The 25,357-nt window shown below is 37.8% G+C and overlaps 1 protein-coding gene across 1 annotated transcript; it reads right to left on the bottom strand.

Moving 5' to 3' along the window:
• Positions 1-949: 949 nt before the first annotated feature.
• caprin1b (cell cycle associated protein 1b) lies at positions 950-24,008 on the bottom strand. Its single transcript, XM_056256086.1, has 18 exons — positions 23,850-24,008; positions 23,112-23,291; positions 20,582-20,644; positions 20,409-20,495; positions 18,880-19,118; positions 10,323-10,405; positions 9,189-9,338; positions 9,038-9,090; positions 7,232-7,312; positions 6,669-6,836; positions 6,489-6,597; positions 6,203-6,264; positions 5,972-6,079; positions 5,702-5,827; positions 3,796-3,949; positions 2,741-2,944; positions 2,546-2,652; positions 950-1,110 (listed from the first exon to the last, which is right to left on the bottom strand). Exons 2-18 carry the CDS (start codon positions 23,289-23,291, stop codon positions 1,024-1,026), a joined length of 2,061 nt encoding a protein of 686 aa, XP_056112061.1. The 5' UTR covers positions 23,850-24,008; the 3' UTR covers positions 950-1,023.
• Between the last annotated feature and the right edge of the window lie 1,349 nt (positions 24,009-25,357).

Below are 25,357 nucleotides of genomic sequence, written 5' to 3'. Positions count from 1 at the left end.
TAAGATTATTCTTTTTATATAGATTTATGCCATGTTGTTTACATAGCGTGTACACATTGTTGCATTCATGGTTTTTAATGTATTGAATGTATGTGTCAAACAAGTTCTACATAAGATGCCCTAAACTTCTTGAAAACACTCAGGATTTTCAGAACTCAAATTTATGACCATTAATAATCTACAGAATGAAACTTTTACATTTTGTTATTGGAGTTCAATGCTATAAAGAAAATGAGAGACACATTCAAAATGGTGGTGTACAATAAGTTTCCAGAAAGATAAAAAAAAAAAAATAATCATCTTTCTTGTATGTAAATGCTTCTCCAATACAGAATGTGCTTCAAAAGTTAATTGCACAGATGTATGTCTTTTGAAGGATGTTACCAAATGGTAGTTCGTCTAAGGTCTCTCAGGTTGGACAGCTGTCCAATAAGTGCATTATTATGAAACGTAATTCATTAGAATGCCTAATATACTGACATTAGCCAAATGTGTAACTTGACTATTGGTGATTTAGAAGAAAGAAAGAAAAAAAAACACAATACACCCAAATATAGAACAGGTAATGCAACATCTTTATTGAAACTCTTGAAGCAATATCACTTTACAAACTGAGAGTCTGGGAGCATCTTTTGTAAAAACAAAGTACCAAAAGAACAATTTTTAGAACCAAAATGAATTAGAGTGAACAAAACAGTGGGACAGAACGAGAACTCCCAATCTTGGACCAAATGTGGCAGGGATTTGGGTTTTATTTCATAAAAAAAAGAAAATAAATTACGTCTTTCAAGTTCACAGGTATCTGTTAGAAACATGGGGTAGCTTTAAAATCTTGACAGCAGCTTTTCAGCTTCCGTTCTGAACTATTTTCTCCATTTTAACATGTCAGAGTTGGCATTGTATGATCAATTCCAAGGAGGAGACAGAGGGGGGGGGGGGGGGGGGGGGGGGGGGGGTTAGGACATAAGCACTTCAGTATTTGAATGTTCACTGTGGTCCAAATATATGGTCAGTTTACAAGACTTAAGAGCGCATGGCTTGAGCATTTCCTCGAGCGACCCCTCGAGTCCCTTGGCCAGCACCACGTTTATAGTTCTGTTGGTAACCATCCTGTGGAGACACAAACATTAGAATTAACAAGACTTTGACAAGAAATCTCATACATCTCAACAGTGTGGACCCTTTTCACATTTCTAGGGTTCTCAGAAGTGAAAGTCATCATAATTGGGTAAACTTATAATGGTGAAGGGAAACTAAAAAAATATATAATTTTGCCGTTTGCCCCAATAGCAAAAAATAAATCCACAATCGTGTTTCAACGACCATCAAAAAGATGGGAAAAAAATACTGATTTGAGAAAGTGATTCCATTGGTCAGCGTTAACCAGTTCTCTGTTACTATGCAAAGATAAGAAAACACAGTATATCATTATAAAATATGTAATATTTAAAAAAAAAATTTTTTACTATATTTATAATGTTAATAACCATAGAAATGTGAGTTTGCGAAAAGGGTTCATTCTGAGGATGAGTTGAGAGTAAAGCTCACTCTTCTCACTGTACAAAAACATTAAATATTAGGGGTGTAACGGTTCACAAAATTCACGGTTCGGTTCGATACACTTGTGTCACGGTTCGGTACGTTTTCGATACAGCAAAAAGAAAGAAATGCCAGAGAAATTTCCTTGATTTAATTTTTTTAATTATATTTTTATTAAAACTAACATCATAAAGTATGATTTTTTTTTTTTTACTTTGAGCAATGATGGAGCTATACTGACTTTTCTTAGGACCTTATAAAACAAAACAGCTCGTTGGACAAAATGAAATGTAATGTAGTAGGCTAGTTATAAACAAAGGTTTATTTTAGTTCAGATTAACATTTGAGGGCAGCAATTGTATTCATAATGTCAAAATAAAACCGACGTAATGTTACTTGAAAGCATTGTAGCCGACTATTCCTGCCAAACTTCCATGGTTACAGTTAGTAGTGTTACTACAGTAAACCTGGTCTGTTTACTGTATGTTGTTGCTGTAATGTTGCTGATCTGTGGACACTGGATAGTTCGTTCATGGCACAATGTTTCTTCCTGGTTTCCACGCCAGCGCTGCTTGATCCGTTAATAACGGAGAAATGTGAATGTTTCTCACTAGATCTCGCAGCGATGTTATTACTTCAGTGGCGAACTCAAATGTTTTCTTTACTGATTTGGCTGTGTAGTAACAGTGCTGATGATCAGATCGGCTCGCGCTGCATTGGTCCAAACTGATAAACGGTCCGTCAACCACACAATAACGTGTAGCTCAGTTTCGTTCTGCTTACATTGCCCAACATCAAATGGCAAATGTTGTGGTCACGCCAGCGTCTCTTACATTATGAGCGCACTTGCCACGCGCCTACATTTGAAATAACAAAATTTTGGTCGGCAAGAAAAATGGTCCAACGAACCGTTCGGTTTAAAAATGCGTACCGAAAACCAAACCAAAAGCCGGTTCAATACGAATACGTGTATCGTTACACCCCTTTTAAATATACATTATCTTACCCGCTGATAGCTGCCGTTGGAATAGTCGCGCGGCGAACTGAACTGGGTTTGTCCATATCCAGCGTTTGCAGCATTTGAGAAGGGTGGGCGATAACCATCATATCCCCCTGAAAATAATGGGAAACCTCCAATTACTCATCCATGATGATTTGAATGATCTTCCAATGAAACTGCAGTCACAACGATGTTTTGTACCTCTGAAACCATTGGATGGTCCTCTGTAGCCGTTGATCATGCCCCGCGCGTTACGAGGACCGCCACGAGATATCCCTCTGCTGTTGTAGAAGGACTGAGCCTGGCGGCTGAAGCCGTTGCCCTGGACACCGGGCTGCTGGGACATGGGCTGGTGGCCAGAGGGGTTTGGAAGTGACTGGTCTTGAGAATGGAAGGCACCAACCACTGATAAGACACAGATAAAACAAATGAATCATACATGTTTATGTAAGTGTTTACATGTATAACATACAATTATATTATAACAGACATGGATAAAAAGCGTAATCAAACATTAACGTGTGTACATGAACATTAAGGTAAACAATTAGTAATTATTTTGTTAAAACAACAAAACAGCTAAATTAAACCGTTTATGAGGGTACATTGGTGGGTTATTAAATATAATATAAAAATTAATAAATAACAACTGCTATTATTACCAGTATTATAGACAAATAAAACAGCTTAAACATGTTTGCATGTGTACATGAACGTTGGTGGGAGACGGAGACCAAAGAAAAAAAAAAGTTTGTCAGTCTTCAAAAGTTTGAATTTTCAGGCCCGTAAAGAGTCGTCATGTAAAAGGCAACAAAAAAAAAAAAAAAAAAAAAAAAAAAGCATAAAAGTTTTCCGTTTTAGTTGGGAAAAAAAAATTTTTACCCCCCCCCCCCCCCCCCAATATACACGTGTGCACATACATAAGCTATAAAAACGTTTGATAGTTGTTTTATCAACAACATCATGAATATGGTGGTGGGGTGGGTATTAATACAAATAATTACTATTAATTAATAGGGATAAAGGAGTTGAATCAAACATGTTATATATTGTAATTTTTTTTTGTTCATTACCTATACTATTACATTTAGTGTTGCCACAATGACATTATGCAGGCCTCAGGAAATAGTAAAAGTTCATATTACTGGCTCCAGGGCCGCTTGCTTCCATGGGCCACATGTTGAGTAGTGCCGATGTACAGGATTATATTGTGGGGATTAAAATATGATCTGAGGGATTCTGGAGATTTTCCTCACCAGACTGGAGCGGCTCTGGTGGCATGTCTGTCTGCTCCACAGGGTGCTGCGTCTGGCCATTAAAACCCTGGTTGTAGCTATTCTGGTATTGGCTGGCCAGCTTCATGGAGTCCGTATCATTAACTGGTGGGACAGGCGCATTAAGGTGGAACACCTGTCAGGAAGAACCAATTGAGGATAAGTGAACATGTAATATTAGATTATTACTCGGTTTCACAGACAAGGGTGAATAAGCCTAAATGCATGTTTGCATTGTTTTAACAGAAAGCAACTTGTACTGACATAACAGTAACACTTTACAATAAGGTAAATTAGTTAACTACCTTAGTTAACATGAACTAAGAATGAACAATACTTCTACAGCATTTATTAATCTTAGTTAATATTAATTCCAACATTTACTAATACATTATTAAAATCAAAGGTTGTATTTGTTAACGCACTGTAAACTAACATGAACAGCTGTTTTTTTTATTAACTGACATTAACAAAGATTAACTAATACAGTAACAAATGTATTGATCATTGTTAGTTCATGTTAGTTAATACATTTATATTAATACTTAAGTCCCCATGAATTCAAAATTGACCATACTTACTTTGTTTGCCTAAATTGATCATTTTGTGGTGAACAATTCATCCATGCAAGTCAATCCACACCAAAAAATGTTTTGGCTTCGTAATCTTTAAAGGGATACTCCACTTTTTTTGGAAATAGGCTCATTTTACAACTCCCCCAGAGTTAAACTGTTCAGTTTTACCGTTTTTGAATCCATTCAGCCGATCTCCGGTTCTGGCGGTACCACTTTTAGCATAGCTTAGCATACATCATTGGAGTGGACAAGACCATTAGCATTTCTAAAAAAAAAAATGACCAAAGAGTTTCGATATTTTTCCTATTTAATGATATGACGCAGCGCCTGAAAATAGTTCTGTTGTGTTGAAGGAAGGTGGCCTATTTTCAGGCGCTGCGTCATATCATTACGCCTGCTGCACTCATGGTACGGCAGTGAAGTTTCTTGATTATTACGCAGGAATGAGAGTATAGTTCCTAGCCATATCAGCCTAGAAAATCGCAACTTTACATTTTCCGTCGGTCTTAGTGCACGATGTAACTACAGAAGAGTCAAGTTTTAAATAGGAAAAATATCGAAACTCTTTGGTGATTTTTGTTTGAGAACTGCTAATGGTCTTGTCCACTTCAGTGATGTATGCTAAGCTATGCTAAAAGTGGTACCGCCAGAACCGGAGATCGGCTGAATGGATTCAAAAACGGTAAAACTCAACAGTTTAACTCTGGGGGAGTTGTAAAATGAGCCTATTTCCAAAAAAAGTGGAGTATCCCTTTAATCAAACTCTGAAATTTCCCCTCCCCTCTGCATTGGAGGCCTTCCCTGATGACGTAGGTTTGACGGTTTGGGTGTCTGCTTAACATCCGTAACCACGCCCCTCCAACTGACAGTAGACAGGCCGAATGAAAACACCTACTTTTCTAGATCCAATCAAGTGCTAGTTGGGAAAAAAAAGCCACGCCCACTATTTTGCCTCATTTAGTAATCCGTTTCTCTCTGAAATACGTCACAACACTGGAGAAAAGTCGTTTGCAACTTCCAGTTCACGGGGACTTTAACTAATGAATCTTATTGTAAAGTGTTACCGACATATCTTAAAATATGTCACTGCCATTGTTTTATCTCAAGCTGCACACCAGTAAAGTCTTTTTCTAAGGCACGTTTATAAAAGCTACTTAAATGTTGTATTTGAACTGAGGCCTAGTCCTGGCTTAATCAAAGACCCGTCTATGAAACCAGGTCAAAGAGTATCCAACCCACAGAGTTTAAGTCTTACTTATATGACCAGTTTACAGTCTTCTTTACATCTAGTCACTTTCCTTCAGGCATGTTACCGTTTGCATGGACTGGAACGGGGCTGCGTTGACATTGATGCCGCTGCTGTGTAAGGGTTTGGATCCAGGCTGGATGACCTGGGTCTGGGAGGCAGGAGGGAGCTGCTCTGTCAGGGGCATGGAGGCCTACAGAGGACAAGTCACGTTTTGATGCCAAAAATAACTTAATGCACACTTTGTGCAGTGAACCGTAGGTACATTAGAAAGCTCATATTGTAGCCACATAGTGCCACTTCAATTCAAGAAGCGATTGGAGGTTTAACAACTTGCCTGACTGGGATCCATGGAGTCGGTCTGTGGTCGTGTATCCGCTGTGTGAGAGGACTGATACATTGGGGGAGGTGTGGAAAAGGTTTCTGGTGGAGAAACCATGGAGATCTGCAGAGAAAGTAAACTGTCAAACTTGTCTTTACACAAATATAAAGCCATTGATCTCATCTTGGATTTCCAGAGAGTTCAGCAAACTCCTTTTTTCATCCAGAAAAACTTGGCTATACTCACTTGTGTGGATTCGGGCTGAATGCCAACAGCTGGAGGCTGTGCGAGACGAGACTCTGGGTGAGCTGTAAAAAAAACAAAAGCCCAGTGTGTTAGGGTGATTAGAAACGCTTAACCCACAAAGGCCCTGATATACTCCTGGCAAAGTTTGCTTGGGGGGGGGGGGAAGCAGTTCTAGAAATACCTTTTCAGATTTTGTTCAAAATGACAAGTTCAATTTGATTTTGCTTTAAGTATATCTGGACATTAATCCAAACTGTACAACCATGTGGTGCAAGTATTAACATACCTGGTTGACACACCATCGGAGGCATCTCCATATTTGAGCCTGGCTTCATAGGTTGTGCCAATACAATAGCCGGATCAAGAGACTGTCCGTCAAAATCAAGCATGGAGTCCTGGGAAACAAAGGGCTGTTTAGTATGCATACAAACATATGGCAAAAGAACTAACCTGCAAAAGAACCCACCTGCATGAAATTGTATGGACCCTGCATCTGCGCCATGAGATCCTGAACCACCTGCTGTCTAATCACAGGGTCTGAAGGGGGTGTTGGAGTTACTGTGGTCAGTGGGTGGGGTTCTGGGACGACAGGGGTAGGGGTGGTTTGAACCGGCTGCGGCATGGAGTTATTCACCTGTGACAGACCCAAGAAATGAGCCCAATTACGCACTAATCCAGTGTAGGGCCGCACGCGGTATCGTTTTACCATCAATGTGTGTCTCAAACAAGAAAACAGATGCATTTCATGATTATATTGGGTCCGTGCATTCATCTTAAAGTGACAGCAGCCTAATATACCACAGATGTTTGTGTCACCAATGTTATATATACGTTTCTTAAACTTCTCCCAATTTTCTGGAATTATACCAATAAGTTATTTTAATTAGAATTATTGGAAATGGAAAATCATGTTGTGGACAGTGTGGAGCTTTGGACTCAAGAAGGTTGAGAACCAATTATACACAAATCCATACCTAATATATGAACCAAGGGACAAGTCCATACAATGTAATATCTAGAGCAGCTTACCTCGGTTTCCGCACTCCATTCCTCCCTTTGCTCATCGCCAGTACTGTATGTGCTCTCCGAAACAAACTGCCTATTTACAAACTGGAGAGAGAAAACAAAGGGTCAATAAAATTACTGGTAATCAGGAGGAAATTGAACAAACGTTTTAACTGTACCCCTCAGAGAAAGATCATCCATTTAAAGGGTTCACTCATACACACATTCATTAGATCCCTGAGGCCAACTTGTGTAAAAAGTTTTTGCAGCTGTAATTTAGCTTTTCACAACCAGCTTGTCTAAACTCTGGTTTATTTTCTCCTATATAAAGTTAACTAAAATAAAATGAGAAACGTTGCCTTGCCAACTATCTGAAATAGAATGAAATAAACATTAATTAAAATAATATTTAATACATTTCAAGTAATTAAAATGTTTTAATGTTTTAGTTTACTAAAATCACAGGTGCAAAATATGACTTAATCATAGCAGCTTTGTGGCAATGCACATTACCTTCCCAAGTGTCACACTTGAGGACTGTTTACACCAAGACGAATGTTCAGAGTAAAAAGTGCAATAAACATATTTATTTGAATGAACGAGTGTTACAGTGTCACTTGTTTTAAGTAGAGGCCCTCTAAACTCTTTTTCGCTTAACTGCAAAGAAAACGGACAACCAATAAGATTTGAGCTTTTGGACACATGCCCAGAGACGCTGATGAAGTTACATTAAAATTATGGCTTGCTAGCACTCAGAAGTCATGAGACTCATGCTAAGTGACAGTCTGTTTTGGGTTCTTCCTCTGATATTTACTCTCTTTGTACTTTTGCATTTGGTGTCATCTGATAAGCAATATAATAAAATCTGAACAGCCGTTTTTGGCTCTTGGACTATTCTTCTACGTGACAAGCAGAGGTCAAAAAAGGAAAGTTGGGCAGTGCGGTTTTGTGTAGGGGGTAATTGTGGTATTTCTATCAGCACCACCTACTGTCAGAGAAAATCAGCATTTTCATTCAGCCTGTCTTTCACATCGGTCTGAAAAATGCATTTTGTAATTTGTGTTGACGTGAAAAGGCCTTCAGTTTCAATAAATGTGCTTTTTGGACTGGGGAGGAACATTTGAGTTCTCAATTACATTAACATTGTCATAATACAATAAGCATCTATGTCAGAAGATCCAGTAAAATGATTCCTCAAATGTGACCCTGTAGTGTCACAAATTTATTTAAATGTTTAATTTAGTTTCCAATACTATAGTATATAAACTGCGGAAGCTTATTAGTGTGAATTTTGGTAAATTAAGGTAAATTATGTCACAAACCTACGCGTTCCTGATCTCTCTATTGTAAGTTAAATTGATCAGAGCACTGAGACGATCACCTTTTGTCTTTATGCACGGCCTGGCCATTAAGCTCTATGATAATGTGAAGGTATGGGTGATACGATCAGGCTGATTGGATTACCATCTACACATGACAATGTTATGCTGATGAGATCAGGGCTGGGGAATTTCCAGTAAGGTTCCTAAACCTGTATACCTCATTTACATGCTTTGTTTCAGAGTGTCTCCACCTTTATGTAACTCCTCCCCCTTGTAAGGTATATGAACACAAGGTATTTTGGCTTAGCCAGACTTGGGTAAGATTTTTGGACGAAGCAGACTTCGGAATACTACAGCGATGCAACAGCAATAAAAAACCCTGCTTAAAAGATACACCAGAGTCTCCTGGTCTTCGCTTCTGAGTTTTCAAACACTTTAGAAGAGGAAAAAATTTCACAACCCCTCAAAGCCTGCATTTCACAAGGCCTGCATTTAAGCAACTTCTCACCTCGGTCGCCTCGATTGGAATGGGTTCTGCATACTCTTCCGTCATTTCACCCTCTGTTAGGAGACATAAAGGTCAATCTCTCAGAGATCACTCAGGATTGCAGCAGTTTCAGAATGAGTCACTCAGCTGAGCAACATGAAATGAGATTTACCCGCATCAGGAGGGTGCTCCTCTGCTTCAGACGCTTCCACCGCAGCAGTTTGCTCCTCTTCCTCCGCGCAAACTCCGTTCTGATGAGACTGCACTCTGTCAAAGTAGCCGCTCTGCAAAACCCGCTCCAACGTCTCGTTCAGTGCTTTATCTAAAAATAAAAATAAGCAGCATTTACTCTACCATTCAAAGTTTAGGGTCAGTAAGATTTAAATGTTTTCAAAGTCCCATGCTCACCAAGACTTCACGCACTTGATTAAAAATACAGTAATAGTGAAATATTACAATTTAAAATAACCTTTCTAATTTTAAAAAGTAATTAATTCTGATAATGGTAAAGCTAAAATTTACAGCATCATTACTCCAGTCTTCAGTCACATGATTCTTCAGAAACCATTCTAATATTCTGATTTGCTGCTCAAGAATCTTTTCTTATCATGCAGCTTAGTTTCCACAGAAATAGTAATACAACTTTTTTTAGGATTCTTTGATGAATAGAAAGCATTAGTCATTTGATCAATTTAAAGCATCCTTGCTGAATAAAGATGTTAATTTTTTTTATGCCTGAAAAAGGGACTACATTTGAAAGCAGTTACTAAATAGCCTAAATGTAGAGGACTATCATACTGCATAGTAGCAGCCCAGCTGGTGCACAGCAAATGGATGTATTTATATGCCATGAGCCACATGATCTGCCACTGAATACCAAGGAAGGAAAGTGCTAGAAGCTGGAAGCTTTAAGGCAGGGCTTCTGTAAGTGATACAATATTTATGATCCATTTACACTGGCTAAAATTAAGCATCCCTGTGAATTTAGAAATATTGTGATGTGCTTTTTAACTAGCCATTACCATGTCACAAGTTCACCATATTGTGCAATGCAAAAGTAAGCCATTTTCTGCGAATGTGCAAGACTTCAGATTCATTAGCCACTATAGGTAAATAACCAGAAGAATAACTGGACAGTGCAGTAAATGGTAAAACTATTGTTGCCCCAAACCAGTGCAAAAAGTTGTACAAACATTTAAATATGCTTAATACCAGTTTGCATGCCACATCAAGCATTTTGTTCAGGTAAACAAAACAAATAAAACTGGTCTCAGACTCTAAAGTTTAAAAACTCCTTTTGACATACATGTTGTGCCAGCTACAGGCTTGTCCTTTCCCTCCAAAAGTTCCCATAAGTGCTGTGATGCTTCTTGATACTGGTCAGTCAACCTGTATAAGAAAAGCATTCCGTTATGAATATACTTTATCCAAGAGATGATCAAAAAAGAAACTCCATTGAAAAAAGACAATATTTGATGAGAATAATGACAATGTTCACTTTTGGGTGAACAAACCAATAAAGCAATTATTCACCCAAAAATTATCATTCCATCCTCATGTTTTTTTTTTTTTTTTCAAATTCAAAAGACTTTTGTCCATCTTCAAAACAAGTTTTTAATGAAACCCGACAGAAATCTGTCCCTCCATTGAAGTGTTAAAGCTGGTGTGAGGACTTTCAAAGTTCAAGTCAAGTAACCCATATGAATCAAGCTTGCTTGACACACAGAAACAAACCTCATCAGTTCTTGCATGATGTGCGAGAATAAACCGCATTGATTCTCACACTCCCTGTATGTGCGTTGATCTAGATCTATACGTTAATAAACACCTAAATTAAATCAGTTCACATAAAGCAATCACATTGAAGGGTTGGTCAAAATCCCTTGCCTCTTCAAATACATATATAATCATATATCATTTTGAATGGTTATATACTTCCTTTATAAAAATCAATAATCAAATATATTCATTATCACATAATAATTTTTATATTCTTGTGCTTGTGAAATTATATTTTCTTAAATGCATGGATGCAAGTAACCAGTTTCTTTTAGGTGCATTCCAATCTTACTTTGAGATTGCACTTAGTACACGCAGGACACGAAGGCCACGGAACCCACAAGGCCGTTTGTCTCTTTCTCTGGGATCAGTAGAAAGGTTAGAGGGTCCTAAAGGCAGCGTGGGCACATATGATTCTTCGCTGGACATATGGTCAAGCTATATTGAGCGTTACTATCAAACTTGAATTGTTGTATTAAAATGTATTCTGTCCAGTATATTTCCTTCCTTGGGAGTAAATGCCAGTGATCTGTTTTTCTCCCAAACGAGTGAATGTTTTAGCAGTATGTTTTGGTATACTTAACTGATAATAAGGAGCTCAGACTCTCTTCAGCCTTGATGGGAGCTGTTATTTGCTAGTGTCTGTTATTTGTGTGTGTGTGTGTATGACATTCTATGTAGGTTCTGGACGGTCGGACCAGACACCCCGGCGCCCTTCTCTAACCTGCGAGGCCACCACAGGCCTAAATCCAATGAGTGGACGACAACTATCTTTACTAATGGCGATAGGCACCCCTATCTCCTCACATGTGTTAAATTGTTTAGGCTTTAATGTTTCTTAGCCAATGAGAATCATTCAACCTGTAAGCAATGACGTAGCTTAGACCTTGGAAATGGTATAACTGCTGTGATCTTTGTAACTGTAAGGGAGGCGGCCTACGAACTCCTGTGTGAGTCTTGAAGCTGACTTCTGCTGATGAAAATGCAAACTATCTTCAGTAAAACTTTTCTTTAATTTTTTTATAATTCTGACTCCGGGTCTTCATTCTTCATATCTGGTTCTGGGTCTTTGACTGTACACCCCTTACAGTTATGGTGGAGGATGCGCTGGCAATTATTCTCGGTGACACCCCTGGCAAATCAACAAACAAGGTAGTAAGCTTTTGTTAATTGTTAGGGCTGTCTGACTGGAAGAGATTTTGAAGGAGAGCGGGAGAGCTTCACTCCGATGAGGCGAGTGAAGCTTCACTCCGATGAGGCGAGTGAAGGAGTAAGTTAATTATACTGCTGACAGTATAAGAAGTCGCTGAGAGCGTCGTTAAGGGTAACGGCAGCAGACAGCGCAAGCGAAGCGTGCTCTGTGGGGGCCCCGCTGGGCATTACTGGTGTAGCACCACCCAGCAGAGCACGTCCCTGGGCTAGAGGTCCAGTGGCACCGTAAACCTGCTCAATCTCTTCCATCTCAGATAGGGGATCCCCGAACTTAGTGAAGTGAATCAGGCAGTTAGGGATACTAACAATAATAGGGTTGTTTGCCAGGGATGCATCAGGAACAATTCCGAGAGAAAAATTTAAAAAGTTGTGACCCAAATTGGCATGGACCAGTATATGTAACTGTGATTTTGGAGTATACTTTGCAGTTTCATCACGCAGAAGCCAAGCTGTGTTGTTCAAAGATCGCCGCCTCCATTTCTGCAATAACTTTAGGTGAGTATGAACCATGATTAAGATATGGCAGAAAAATGTAATAACTTAATCAGTAACCTGAAGAGTCCTGAAACAAATAGTGAGTCAGGAAAAGCAAACGCTGTAAGCAGCTGTGCTCTAAAGCCCTCACTTCAAAGAAATTAGCAGAAATGATTAAGTAAATGGTAGTCAGGATTTTGATTCTGATTGGAAATTTAAAAAAAAAACTTGACTGGCTACAAACAAACAAAGAAACTGAAAAATTAAAATGTTTAGCCTCGTATTGCTTACGATGATTACAAGAAGCAAGTGAAAGAAATTCTGGGTCAGGGATAATTTCCCTCGACAAGCGACTAAAGTTAAACAGACACTTTGTGAAAACAATATTTTGCAGCTTATGAAAATTAATGTTCTGCCAATAATAATGATGAAGATTATGATTGGGTTATTATGATTAAATCAGCCACTGGTGGACTGTAAAAGAATACAGAGAACTGCTTAATCAGTAGCTCTGTTTGCATTCCTGAATGGGACACACTGCTTCAAGGGCGTGCAGTAAGTTGGAGCCGTTGAGGCTGACACATGAACCCACCAGATGACAGAGAGTGTTTTAATGGTGGTCATCAGGACCATTTAATACGTAACTCTAAATTCCCACCGAGAAGGTGTTTAAAAATGTGATAAAATGACAACACATTTCTGGTAATAATGTGAGTTTGAAAGTAGATCAGTGTTTAAATGACGATATTAAAGTTGTCGTCTGAGAAAGAACAAGAGATAAAACAAGGTCAAAAGATTGAAGTCTTAAAGTGAATCCTTTTGAAGAAAAGATCTATAATACTAATTTTTAGTGAATTGATGAATACAGGTTGATGTAAAATTAATGACTCCAACAAATGTGAGTTGCAAAATATATCAAAGTAACTTAAAGGATGATTGTGTTGTAATTAAACATTTTAAAAAGGTTTTAGATGATATAGAGAGACTAATCTCACAGATGATTTACAATAACTGCAAAAGTATCACAAGCAGAGAGTGCTTGCCTCGTCAAACTTAGTGTGAATCCTAATTGGAGATTGATAAACTCCAAGAGAAAACTGAAGTCAAATATTAAACTATGGTTGAGAACTTGACAATTAAAATTGAGATTGAGAAATGTGAAACGTTATTGAGAACTAGAATAATTATTTTTATGTAAAACAAATAAGCAGAAGCCGTACTGAATTAACAGTTGCTAAATGCTGATTAAACAAACAGCTTGAAAAGTTGACCATGAAAGAACTAGACGCTGATGTTTAGTTTTCAAAAGATAAGTTTGTTATTGGCTGTAATGAAACAGTTTGCTTATCTGAATCTGATGTGTGCTGTGGCTGAAACTGCCAGTGCAACAGACTCAATCTGAGTGGAAATTTGTAATGCCTAAATTTCCTGATGTGTGGGCAAAAGACAAATATAAATAATATGTTTATTTGAAACCGTATGTAATATCTGGCAAAGATGCCTTAAGCTGGGATAGAGTTAAAAGATGGTAGATAAAGTTAGACGTTCAGAGTGCAGTGTACCAGTCCCTCCCTCATTCAATGTCTCTCTCTCAGTCAATGTCAGCTAAAAGCTGTTACCTGAGTCGGTGTCATAAGTGATAATAAGCTATTTGTAGTGACATCTTTGATTAGGTTATTTTAGGACCCGTAACTTCTTTGTCTGATCTTAGTCCCCACCATGAAACGGGGGAGGGGCCGACGGAAAAGTACACTGAATGTACGGTTGTGATCTAAAATTCACTGAGTATAATCCAAGTAGCTAGGTTGCTGCTTTTAAGATAGTTAATGGATTTAAGTGATTAAATACTGTTGTTCTGACCTGTCTCCCTATGTGAACACTATTAGGCAATCCGAATGGCTCTGGTGACTCTTGAACGTGCCTTTCCTAAGCTCTAGAAAACAGCTGAGTTCTGTTGAAGCAAACAGCCTGTGATGGGAAAGAGCGGTCACCAGTGGGCACGAGTGGCTACTCAATGACGGGTAAGACCTTCTAATGGCCAGACAGGGGGCAACCTAAGCCAGAGTGGATCACGTAAAGTCACTGGGCATCTCAAGATGGAGGTGTTTATGTGAGAAAGGTATGAGAGTGGAGCGGATGACTGTGAGGCCAGCAGCATCCTTTATCGTTAGGGCGGATGAGCTGTGAGGAGTTACAGACAGTCTGACCCCGAAACGTGATGTTCCTCTAATACCAATCACCAGAAACCGCATTCATTGTATGGCTTGTTTTTTTTTTATCGTCTGCAAATATGCCAGGGGAAAACACCCTGATGGAGATTATAGATAAAGGGCTAACAGGAGTGGGCTTTCAAGAGCCAGCTGAGGCCATGAAGTGATTCCCATTAGTTGTTGTGGAGACAGTAGCAAAACTTTTTATGTACTGGTTTGCCTTATGGGCAAGGAAAATCATAGTGTTGATTTTGAACTAATAGGTCTATGACATAGTTTTAACTCCTGAAGGTCGTTAGACATGGTGGTGGCTAAAGATGAAGACAGCTTTTGTAGATTTGAGAAAAGTCTGGATAACAAGGTGAATGGTCAAAGGTTATTGTAATTAATTTAATATTACATTATGTCTAAGTTACAGCCTTAGAAGGCTGTTGAAAAAGATTATTTATTTATAGTGAGAGAGACTGCTTGAGCAGAGGAAGGGATGGTAACTGTGTCTGTCTTTCCATTATTGGCCTGCTAGAGCAAGCTGAAGCAAAATAATGATAATGAAACAAAACAACCCAGCTGACCTCGTTAAATTCTAATGAATAATGAACAGGCATGCTTTGAAACTGGTTGGGAGACCATGTAAAATTAGGTAGAAGCTACCGGAAAATGGGAAGTTTAAAATCTTATTTAAAATTTAAATCTTTTAGCAATAATATAAAGAAAAATGAACATTGAAAATGAACAGTTAACATATGTGTGTCTAGTATGAGTGCGTATGATGGTGACAGCACTTTATGTCTTGTATGTATTAGTTTGGGGTACTATTATTTCCTGATTTTGAGGATATTGTGTCATTAACCTCTGGAATTAGTGTTTTATCATTACAGATGGGTTAAGTGAAATGACCAACTTTAAAAAAGTTGATAATTCTAAGACAATCTGATGAAAAGACAATGCAGAACATGGGACGAGCTTTAATTGGAGTGGTTTTCCAGCTCTGTCTGCTATTGGTAATTATGAATGCTTTTGTCATTTATGATATTGAACTGAATTACTCTCTGGATTAGTATTTTATATAAATTGGAATTGTAAAGAAGATTGCCGTCCATTATGGGGTAAAACTCTTGTCTAAATTCAACTGAGGGTCTAAATTTAAATAGACAACTAGGTGGGATCATAAGGATAAACGTAGGAAAAAAAATATATATATATATAGACTTGACGGCAGAGAGACAAAGTGACACATTGGCTAAGTCACTATCCAAATTATCCAGAGTGAGCTCCCTCATTTTTATTGAAAGGCCGGAGGGCGAATAAAGGAGGAGTGAATCTAACTTCTAAAAAGAAAAGGTTTTATTTCTCAATCCCTTGAATGTATGTATGACATTAGATGTCTAAGAAAACTACAATGTAATAAAGGTAAAAAGAGAAAGCAGCTATATGGCTGTGGGCTGGGATCTGAGTAACATAATATTTTGGTTTCTGTAAAACTGTAAAGATAAGTGGAACTGAGACAAATACTGTGAGAAGTAGTTATAATGAAAAATAAAGTTGAAGTTAATGATAAGAAAACAAGAGTATTGAAGAATTAATAAAATACCATGATTCCCCTAACGAGGGAACTTTAAGTGTCACTAGGCTGACAGTGGTGAGAGACTCGGATGCAGAAGGAACTGGCATGTAGGGCAAGATGGAAGAAATATAGTAGAAGAAAATGTATGTAATGAAAATACAATTTCTGATAGGATTTATGGAAGTCAAATTAAGTTTAAATGGTATGAAAAAGGTTAGGGTTAGACATTGTATGATTGACAGGGATTCAAGTGATATAAGGATAAGGAATGAACAAAAGCTTTATTAAGCAGAATGGGGAACGATCCTATATTTTAGTGGTAAAATAATGACTGAAATGATGATGTGAATTTGTTTTATTTTATTTCTATTTTTGAAACAAACAAAAAAGGGTATAAGATGTTATACAATTAAAATGGTACATGCTATGTGACTGTAAACTGAAGGATGATTTCAGTAAAGACTTAAAGTGCTTACATCGATTATTATGGGTCTTAATTATTAATATTTTATTGTTTGTTGTTTATTTTTTAGTTAGACAACCATTGTGTTTTAAACCTAAAGGGTCTATAAAAGGGGTAGTGAAAATAATGGATTAACCATCCAACTTTGTTTATAATAAAAGGATTTGGAACTCATAGTTTTATAAAATAAAATAAAAAAACTAGTGCATATATTCTGGTATTCATGATTATAGACAATGTCTTTATTTAGGATCTGAGTAGTGACTGTGGATCTAGCCCATGCTAGGAATACAGCAATAGTGCTTGCTTATTTAGCCTGGCTTCCAGAGAATAAATATGTACTTGTTTCGTAATCAGTTATGTGTTTTATAAAAATTTTAACCTGACTGATAAATTGAGGAAGAATGACATTGATGTCCTGTTGTGAGTGGAAGGTGGGAGAGCCTCTTAATGGGGACTGGAATTTTTAGTATCCAGCATGTCCATGACGAGGTGAAGAGACAAGTGTGACCCGGCAGGGGAGCATGCGTCACCACTCCTCCCTTCCGTAGTGACCTCACTGGTTAGACCAGACGTGGCGGTATTGGACCCCACATTGGTCTAAAACGGGGGACTGAAGGGTTGGTCAAAATCCCTTGCCTCTTCAAATACATATATAATCATATATCATTTTGAATGGTTATATACTTCCTTTATAAAAATCAATAATCAAATATATTCATTATCACATAATAATTTTTATATTCTTGTGCTTGTGAAATTATATTTTCTTAAATGCATGGATGCAAGTAACCAGTTTCTTTTAGGTGCATTCCAATCTTACTTTGAGATTGCACTTAGTACACGCAGGACACGAAGGCCACGGAACCCACAAGGCCGTTTGTCTCTTTCTCTGGGATCAGTAGAAAGGTTAGAGGGTCCTAAAGGCAGCGTGGGCACATATGATTCTTCGCTGGACATATGGTCAAGCTATATTGAGCGTTACTATCAAACTTGAATTGTTGTATTAAAATGTATTCTGTCCAGTATATTTCCTTCCTTGGGAGTAAATGCCAGTGATCTGTTTTTCTCCCAAACGAGTGAATGTTTTAGCAGTATGTTTTGGTATACTTAACTGATAATAAGGAGCTCAGACTCTCTTCAGCCTTGATGGGAGCTGTTATTTGCTAGTGTCTGTTATTTGTGTGTGTGTGTGTATGACATTCTATGTAGGTTCTGGACGGTCGGACCAGACACCCCGGCGCCCTTCTCTAACCTGCGAGGCCACCACAGGCCTAAATCCAATGAGTGGACGACAACTATCTTTACTAATGGCGATAGGCACCCCTATCTCCTCACATGTGTTAAATTGTTTAGGCTTTAATGTTTCTTAGCCAATGAGAATCATTCAACCTGTAAGCAATGACGTAGCTTAGACCTTGGAAATGGTATAACTGCTGTGATCTTTGTAACTGTAAGGGAGGCGGCCTACGAACTCCTGTGTGAGTCTTGAAGCTGACTTCTGCTGATGAAAATGCAAACTATCTTCAGTAAAACTTTTCTTTAATTTTTTTATAATTCTGACTCCGGGTCTTCATTCTTCATATCTGGTTCTGGGTCTTTGACTGTACACCCCTTACAACATCTCTTCATAAGACTAGGATTAAACTGCTCAATTCATATGGATTTCTTTTATAAATGGCTTTATGAACTATTTCAAACTTCAAAGTTATGGTGAAATCTGGACTTTCAACATAGGGATAGAAATCTCAAGTTTCATGTTTCATAGACAAACGAAAGTCTTTTGGGTTTGCAATGTATTTTTGGGTGAACTGTCCCTTTAAGCCAGTGTTTCTCAAATCCAGACCTCGGGACCCAACCCCACAAGAATGTTTTAAGATTTAATTAGTGAGACATCTAAAATTTTCTGGTAGGTTGGTCCGGGTTGCCTAGAGTTAAGAGAAACTACTTTAAAATCTTGCTGGACACACATTACAATTACCATTACAAAGACGCTGGCAAACTTTAAAACATGCAGTGCCCCATGCAATGTCTAAAATGTGTTTCACGATGCATATAAAACTCAAGGAAAACTCATGTTGCAGTTGGTAGAACACCAAGATTTTGTTTGCAGCATAGTTTGCATTTTTGGATTCAGGATTGAATTGACAGTCTATTTCACCTGATGTTTTGGTCACGCTCGGGCCCCACAAGCTTGTAAAACTCATCCAGGGAAGTAAGGTCACTCTCAGTAAGCAGTGAAGGTCCTCCGGCTCCTTGCAGAAGCTCTTGTCGCACGCTTTCATCCCCGAGTCGATCAAGGAGGAACTGCAGCTCCAGAACCCGTTTCAGCCTTTTCTGTTCCACATCTTCACGCTGGAGCTGCTCACGACGTGCTGCTTTCTTAACAGTCTTCTGGATCTATCCAAAGCAATGGATTGTGAGAGACATTCTCACCGATTCCTATAAACCAGGGGTGTTCAATCCTGCTTCTGGAGGGCCATCATCCTGCAGAGTTCAGCTCCAACCCTAAATTAAACACACCTGATCCAGCTATTCAAGGTCTTACTAAAAACTTCCAGGCAGGTGTGTTGAGGCAAGAAGGAGCTAAACTTTGCAGGACAGTGGCCCTCCAGGACTAAGTTTGGATACCCCTGATATAAACATTCCAGTTAATGATACACTGATACCAATAGCATTATTGGGCCTGATATGTATTATACTCATTAAAATGCTACGATATCAACAACCGATACAACATAGCATGTACAGTACAGTGCTTGTGTCCAGACAAAGAAACACAGGCAACAGAGCACAATGGCTATCAGAGAAGGATGTCTATGAAGTAAATGTATCTAATTAACAGAATATTAAACAAATTAAATATTCATCCTATAGCTGCTGTGCACGAGCTGATAAGTGAAACACACGGAGTGGATTGAGCGCACAGCGGCACAAGCTTGTTGATCGCATCCCTTTTTCACAGACATTGCTGGAAAGTTTGTAGTTCGGTCGGATATGGCGACAGCAAAGAAAGTAAAACGAAGATCATATTACTAATGCTAACTGATGGTAAAGAGAGAGAGAGAGAGAGGTAGAGAGAATGGTAGAGAGAGAGAGAATGCTCTTAATTGCTGATCATTCAGTCTGCACATATGCGCCATTTGAATTAAAACGAAATCGTATATGCATGTAACAACATGGACTGTTAGATGATTTATGTATAATGAGTGGCTCCTTACATTATTACAGGAAGGCAGTACAGTAATCACATGTCAGTGCACCAGTTAAAATTTTTTTTTTTTTTTAAATGCATTATTGTTGAGCCCTGCTGGAGCAGCTCTAAATATTCACTGTGCTATTAAATTAAAGATAAAATATGATTGAGCAATAATATTAACAGTGAAAGTAACAGTATCTCCTACAATGCATTTTAACAGGCATAATTAGGCATGAAAATAAATAAAGGAAATTTCTATTTGCTAAGCCAACTAATTTAATTCATATTCTTTTGTTTTCTCTGGCCAATATTTTAAAAAATGCAATGAAAATACCGGTATTGGCACTTGGTATCAGCAAAGTACTAAAAAAACAAAGTATCGGTAACTGACTCGTTCTGTAAAAAGTGGTATCGGTGCATCCCTAATTCCAGTGAATAAACTGTGGTACCTCAGAATATGAAGAGAGCAAATTCAATTTTCATGTACTCACTTCTTGACCCAATGCCAAAAAGCTCTTCTGCAGCTCCCGTGCAAACTCGAGGTTATGGAATACCTCCTGGTACTTAGACAGGGCTTCCTAAATTGGTTAAGAAAAAGAACAGATTTGAGGAAATCTGAAAAACAACTGAGGGACAACAAAACATGCTTGCCTTGTTTACTTACCAGCTGGTCCTGGTTGAGACGTTCCCCTTTGCTGTTCCTGGCCTGATAATCATCAAGTTTGCTCTGCAAGAAGACAAGTGAAAATATAACAACACTTGAAAAATAAAGTTCTGTAATAAAATGACAATTGGTCATCATCACAAGAACACGACCGAGATAAACCATCTGATCAGGTCATTCAAAAGGAGAATAGAGGTTTGTATATACTACCATTCAAAGTTTAGGGTCTGAAAGATATTTTGGCCTGGTTTCACAGACAGGGCTTAGATTAAGCCAGGAGTGTGCAGGAGGAATTTTTTTTTTTTTTGATTAATAAAAAGAAATTTGTAACATTTAAAAAAAAAAAATATATATATATATATATATATATATATATATATATATATATATATATATATATATATATATATATATATATATATATATATATATATATAAAATCTTTACTGTTTTTTATCAATTTAATGCATCCTTGCAGAATAAAAGAAATAAACTTAGGAACCCCACACTTTTGAACAGTTGTGCACATACCATTTTTGCAATTGCAATTATGAAATTTTCCATTTAACATGGATCAAGACAGAGGACTTTACTCCACAAAGCTGCATCATGTGGTCGAGTTACGAGGAGATTATCCCATTTCACCGGGTCCATGGGAGAGGTCAAGTTCACTTTCCACAAATGCACAAAGTCGGAATCAGAACGGATAAATCACGACTTCACAATTTTTGGAAAATTTAATGAAAGGTGCCCATAACTGCAGGTTAATTAATAAAATTACCAAAAAGCAATGACAGTCACGATGCACTTTAAGGCACGATAACGGTCATGATTTTTGTTTTCCATAAAGGCCCACTGAAGTGCCTTGAAACACGCAGCATTATTCAATGTGTTGACGTCATTTCCGCTGAAACAGGAGGACAGTGCAGGACATTTCAAGCAGCTCCTCCCCTTTTTTGAATAGCAAATAGCGTTTTGTTTACATTGCAGCTTTACTGAACTCAACACCTCTGGCCGAGTTGTAGTTTCCTCCCAATCTCGAACTGTTCTCCTCCATATCGCTTTAAATGATAGCATTCTGTGCAGAATTCAAACGGGTTTGGTACGTTCTGTCTGTGGTCTGAGCAGCCTCGTACATATGATCCACTCTGTGCTATAGTGTCTCTGGACCGGAGTAGACAGTGTGCCGCTGCGGCTGTTTGCGTGACACTAGCATGAAACCAGAATTAATTTCCGCAATGGAAAAAATCATACCCTATCCCCTTTATAGCGCACTATGTACAATTCACCATGTGGAAAATAGTAATTGTGTGAACAAATGACCAATTTCGCCCACAGCTTCAGCATCTATTTATAATGTAGGTGGCTGGACGCTTTAGATTCTAGAGAGCATTTGATTGGACAGAAAATCTAATGAGAAGCTCAAGCCCCAAGTGATGTCATTAAAACCATTTATTCATATTGGCGTAAGTTTTGAATGCTTACATCTTCTAAATGCGAATTTTGTCATTGTTTTAGAGCACACTAGCTTATAGTAACACTAAGGGAAACATTCACACTAAAAGCCCCAAAAAAAAAAAAAAACGTACATTTTGATTTCATGTGGACTTTAACATCTACTTTTGTGTTTCACTGAACAGGGTTGAAACAACATGAGGGTACGCAAATTACTCTTTTACTCTAACTAGCATCCCTTTCTATAAAAAATAAGCTAGCAAGTAAAGCAATATGCTGCACTGTCTCAACGTTAAAAGTCTCTCCTGCGAAGCTCGGAAACCCGCAGGATCCAAAGGCTGCATGTCCTGAGGACACAACTGTCTGTGACCCACTAATCTCCACAAACCCACGCAAACACAAGCCTAAGACCATCCAAAACAAACTACTTCACATTTCTTAACATTCACGCCGAAAGTTTCCCCCTTTTTTTTTTTTGCACGCCGAACCTGTTTTAGGACGCCATGTTATCTTTATCTCCATGTGCGTGCGAAACGCAGTGACAAAACAACTGACAAAACCTGCAGGAAATAACTTTGCGTTCAATCACGGAATGTATAGACAATGTAAACAAGTAATCATGTGCATAACATTTGTCGAGAGAACTGCAATAACGTTTGAGTGGCTAGCATGTGCTAAAACTACGAACACTAGCCGGTTAGCATCCGTGCTCGACGATACAAAGAACAGTGAAAGGGGCAACGTTTTTTAAGCTTACCTTTACATTTAAGATATTGGTTCACACGAACTGATTTAAAAAACATACAAGTAGCGTAATGGTTTCATAAACGTTCAATGGGCCTGGTTAACCGGGAGAAGGTTTCTCTATGGTTTAAACGGTTCATAATACATTATTGACATTGAAATTAAACAAATGAAAACCGAAATCCATTTATAGTCATTTAACTTAAGTTAGTAATAGTTCACACCATTGGTGTATCCAATGGTGCTATGATTTTTTATTAAGCATCCAATAATTTGTATGGGTATATGCTTGGGTTGACATGTTACAGACTTGTAAAGGGGAAACTGGTACCTTTTTCTTCTCCATATTGCGCACTTTCTTTTCGAGAACCACCAGCACCTGCTTCATGGCCTCGGACTGGGTTCCAGTCAGCTGGTTGTTGGCTGTGATTTGGTTCATTGATCCGGGAGCGGATCCCAAGTCTGGGCTGGCAGACTTCACAGTCCTGGTGCCATTTGTTGCCGAGGGCATCTAATCACAGATAAAAGGACAGATTTAAAATTCTGAACAAACCAATAACAACGCGGAAAATAAATTATAATGCTGAAAACAGCCGTTTTGAATGGCAATGACGAGAGGATAATAATTCAAAGCAGAACATGTGTAATCGACGATGGTTTAATTTTCGATCATATCACATATCGCTCTTTTGATCAGACTGACCAAATTGTTATATCAAGTGTTTGACAGTAACAAAATCATAAATATATTTAGGTAGCTGCTAATCATAACGTTATATTCAATTCATCCTCATAATTAGATAACGAAAATATACAGCCGAGATTTTTCAGCTGGTCATGACAGGGCAGTAGGATTAATAAAATCCTATCTAAATAGCTGCTAGCTCATATATGTTTTTTATGTAATAAATCAAGTTTGTTAAATGTAAACATAGAAGTAGACTGTTAAATTCCAACACATTGTCATAGCAACCCATTGTCCGCATTTCACACAGAAACTATCCAGCAAATCATCAGACTGTATATAACGTCGTTCACGTCAGTGATTTAAGTCCATATATGTTCTCACCTTTATGCGCAATATGTCCACAAGGGAATAAAACAAAAGTCTGGAGTCAAATAAGCCGAAGCGTTGATTGTGTTGCGTTTATTTTTTCTTCTAATTTACTATGGGATCCGCCCCGCCGGCCTCACCGACAACTGAGAGCGACTGAAAGGAGAGAAAAGGGTTTATAATGAAGAAGGGCCCCGTTTAGAGGCAACTGCGAGTTTGCCTGTGACCAAATTACGTTTATATGCAGCTTATCATTACGATTACTGCGAGTAATCAATATACAACAACTTAAAATACATATAATTAATGACACATATAAGCAAGATTCGTGAAATGATAGAAAATACTAATAATTTATTCAGTTCAAAAGCAGGCACGCGATGACCTCCTCATATGTATTTGTCACTGAGCGCGTGTGAAAACACTATGGTGAAAACCGTGAAAACGAACTGGCTGACTTTTAAAAAAAAAGTAAAGGATAATAAAACAGATTATTAAATATGTAAAATAGCTGTATTATATTGCAGGACTGTGTTTTATTTTATTTCGCTGATAAACAACAAGTATTTCTAACATCTTGCTAAATCATCACCCCTTGGCTTCCACAACTCTTTACTCGGTACTGGGTTTAATCTCTTAAAACAACCAAAACAAATTCTACGTTACATCATTAGAAGAACACATTTAAAGGGATAGTTAAAAAAAAAAAGAAGCTAAATCTGTCTTCATTACTCACCCTGAAGTTGTTCCAAACCTGTATGAATTTCTTTCTCTGCAAAGCCCAAAAGAAAAGATATTTAGAAGAATGTTGGTAACCAGACACCATAACTTCCATAGAATGGGTGAAAATACTATGGAAAATAATGGGGACCAATAACTGTTTGGTTAGGTTACCATACGACATTCTTAAAAAATATCGTCTTTTGTGTTCAGCAGAAGAAAGAAATTCATACAGATTTGGAACAACTGGAGGGTGAGTAGCTAAACGATGACAGCATTTTCATTTGTTTGAACGAACTATCTCTTTAAACGAACAAAACAAATTCTGTTAAATCATCAGAGCACGTTTATTTATTGTAAATCAAATGATCGGTCAGCAGATGGCACCAGATATATTCAGGTAAATGCAGTCACTCGAACTTTCTTTTCAGCCACCATCTAAACAGGAAGACCAAACCTTCACAAAAAACAAAAAAAAACCAGGAGGTAAATGCAATAAATGATTTTTTTTTTTAATGAATCAGGGCATTAATATTTAATCATTCACATTTTCTCTTTTATTTGTATTGGGTTGAGCATATGTAATTGGATAAGGCTATTGAATCATGCTAAATATAGGTTTAAGGTTTTGAAGCATTTTTTTTTCCTTACAAAGAAGGGGTGCAACTTGTACAATATGAATTTCTTGTAAAGAATGTAACACTTGTAACTTACAAGTATTACATTCTTTACAAGAAATTCATATTTCAGAACTATGTTTTCATCAGCCTTTTCGTGCAATTTATTTAATAATTTGTAAGCAA

This window comes from Rhinichthys klamathensis, unplaced genomic scaffold (genome assembly GCF_029890125.1).
Source record: "Rhinichthys klamathensis goyatoka isolate OS25496 unplaced genomic scaffold, OSU_Roscu_1.1 h1tg000005l_1, whole genome shotgun sequence".
In the NCBI taxonomy this organism is placed as follows: domain Eukaryota; kingdom Metazoa; phylum Chordata; class Actinopteri; order Cypriniformes; family Leuciscidae; genus Rhinichthys; species Rhinichthys klamathensis.
The sequence above is the reverse complement of the archived record's forward strand: the minus strand, read 5'-3'. Positions and strand labels throughout refer to the sequence as shown.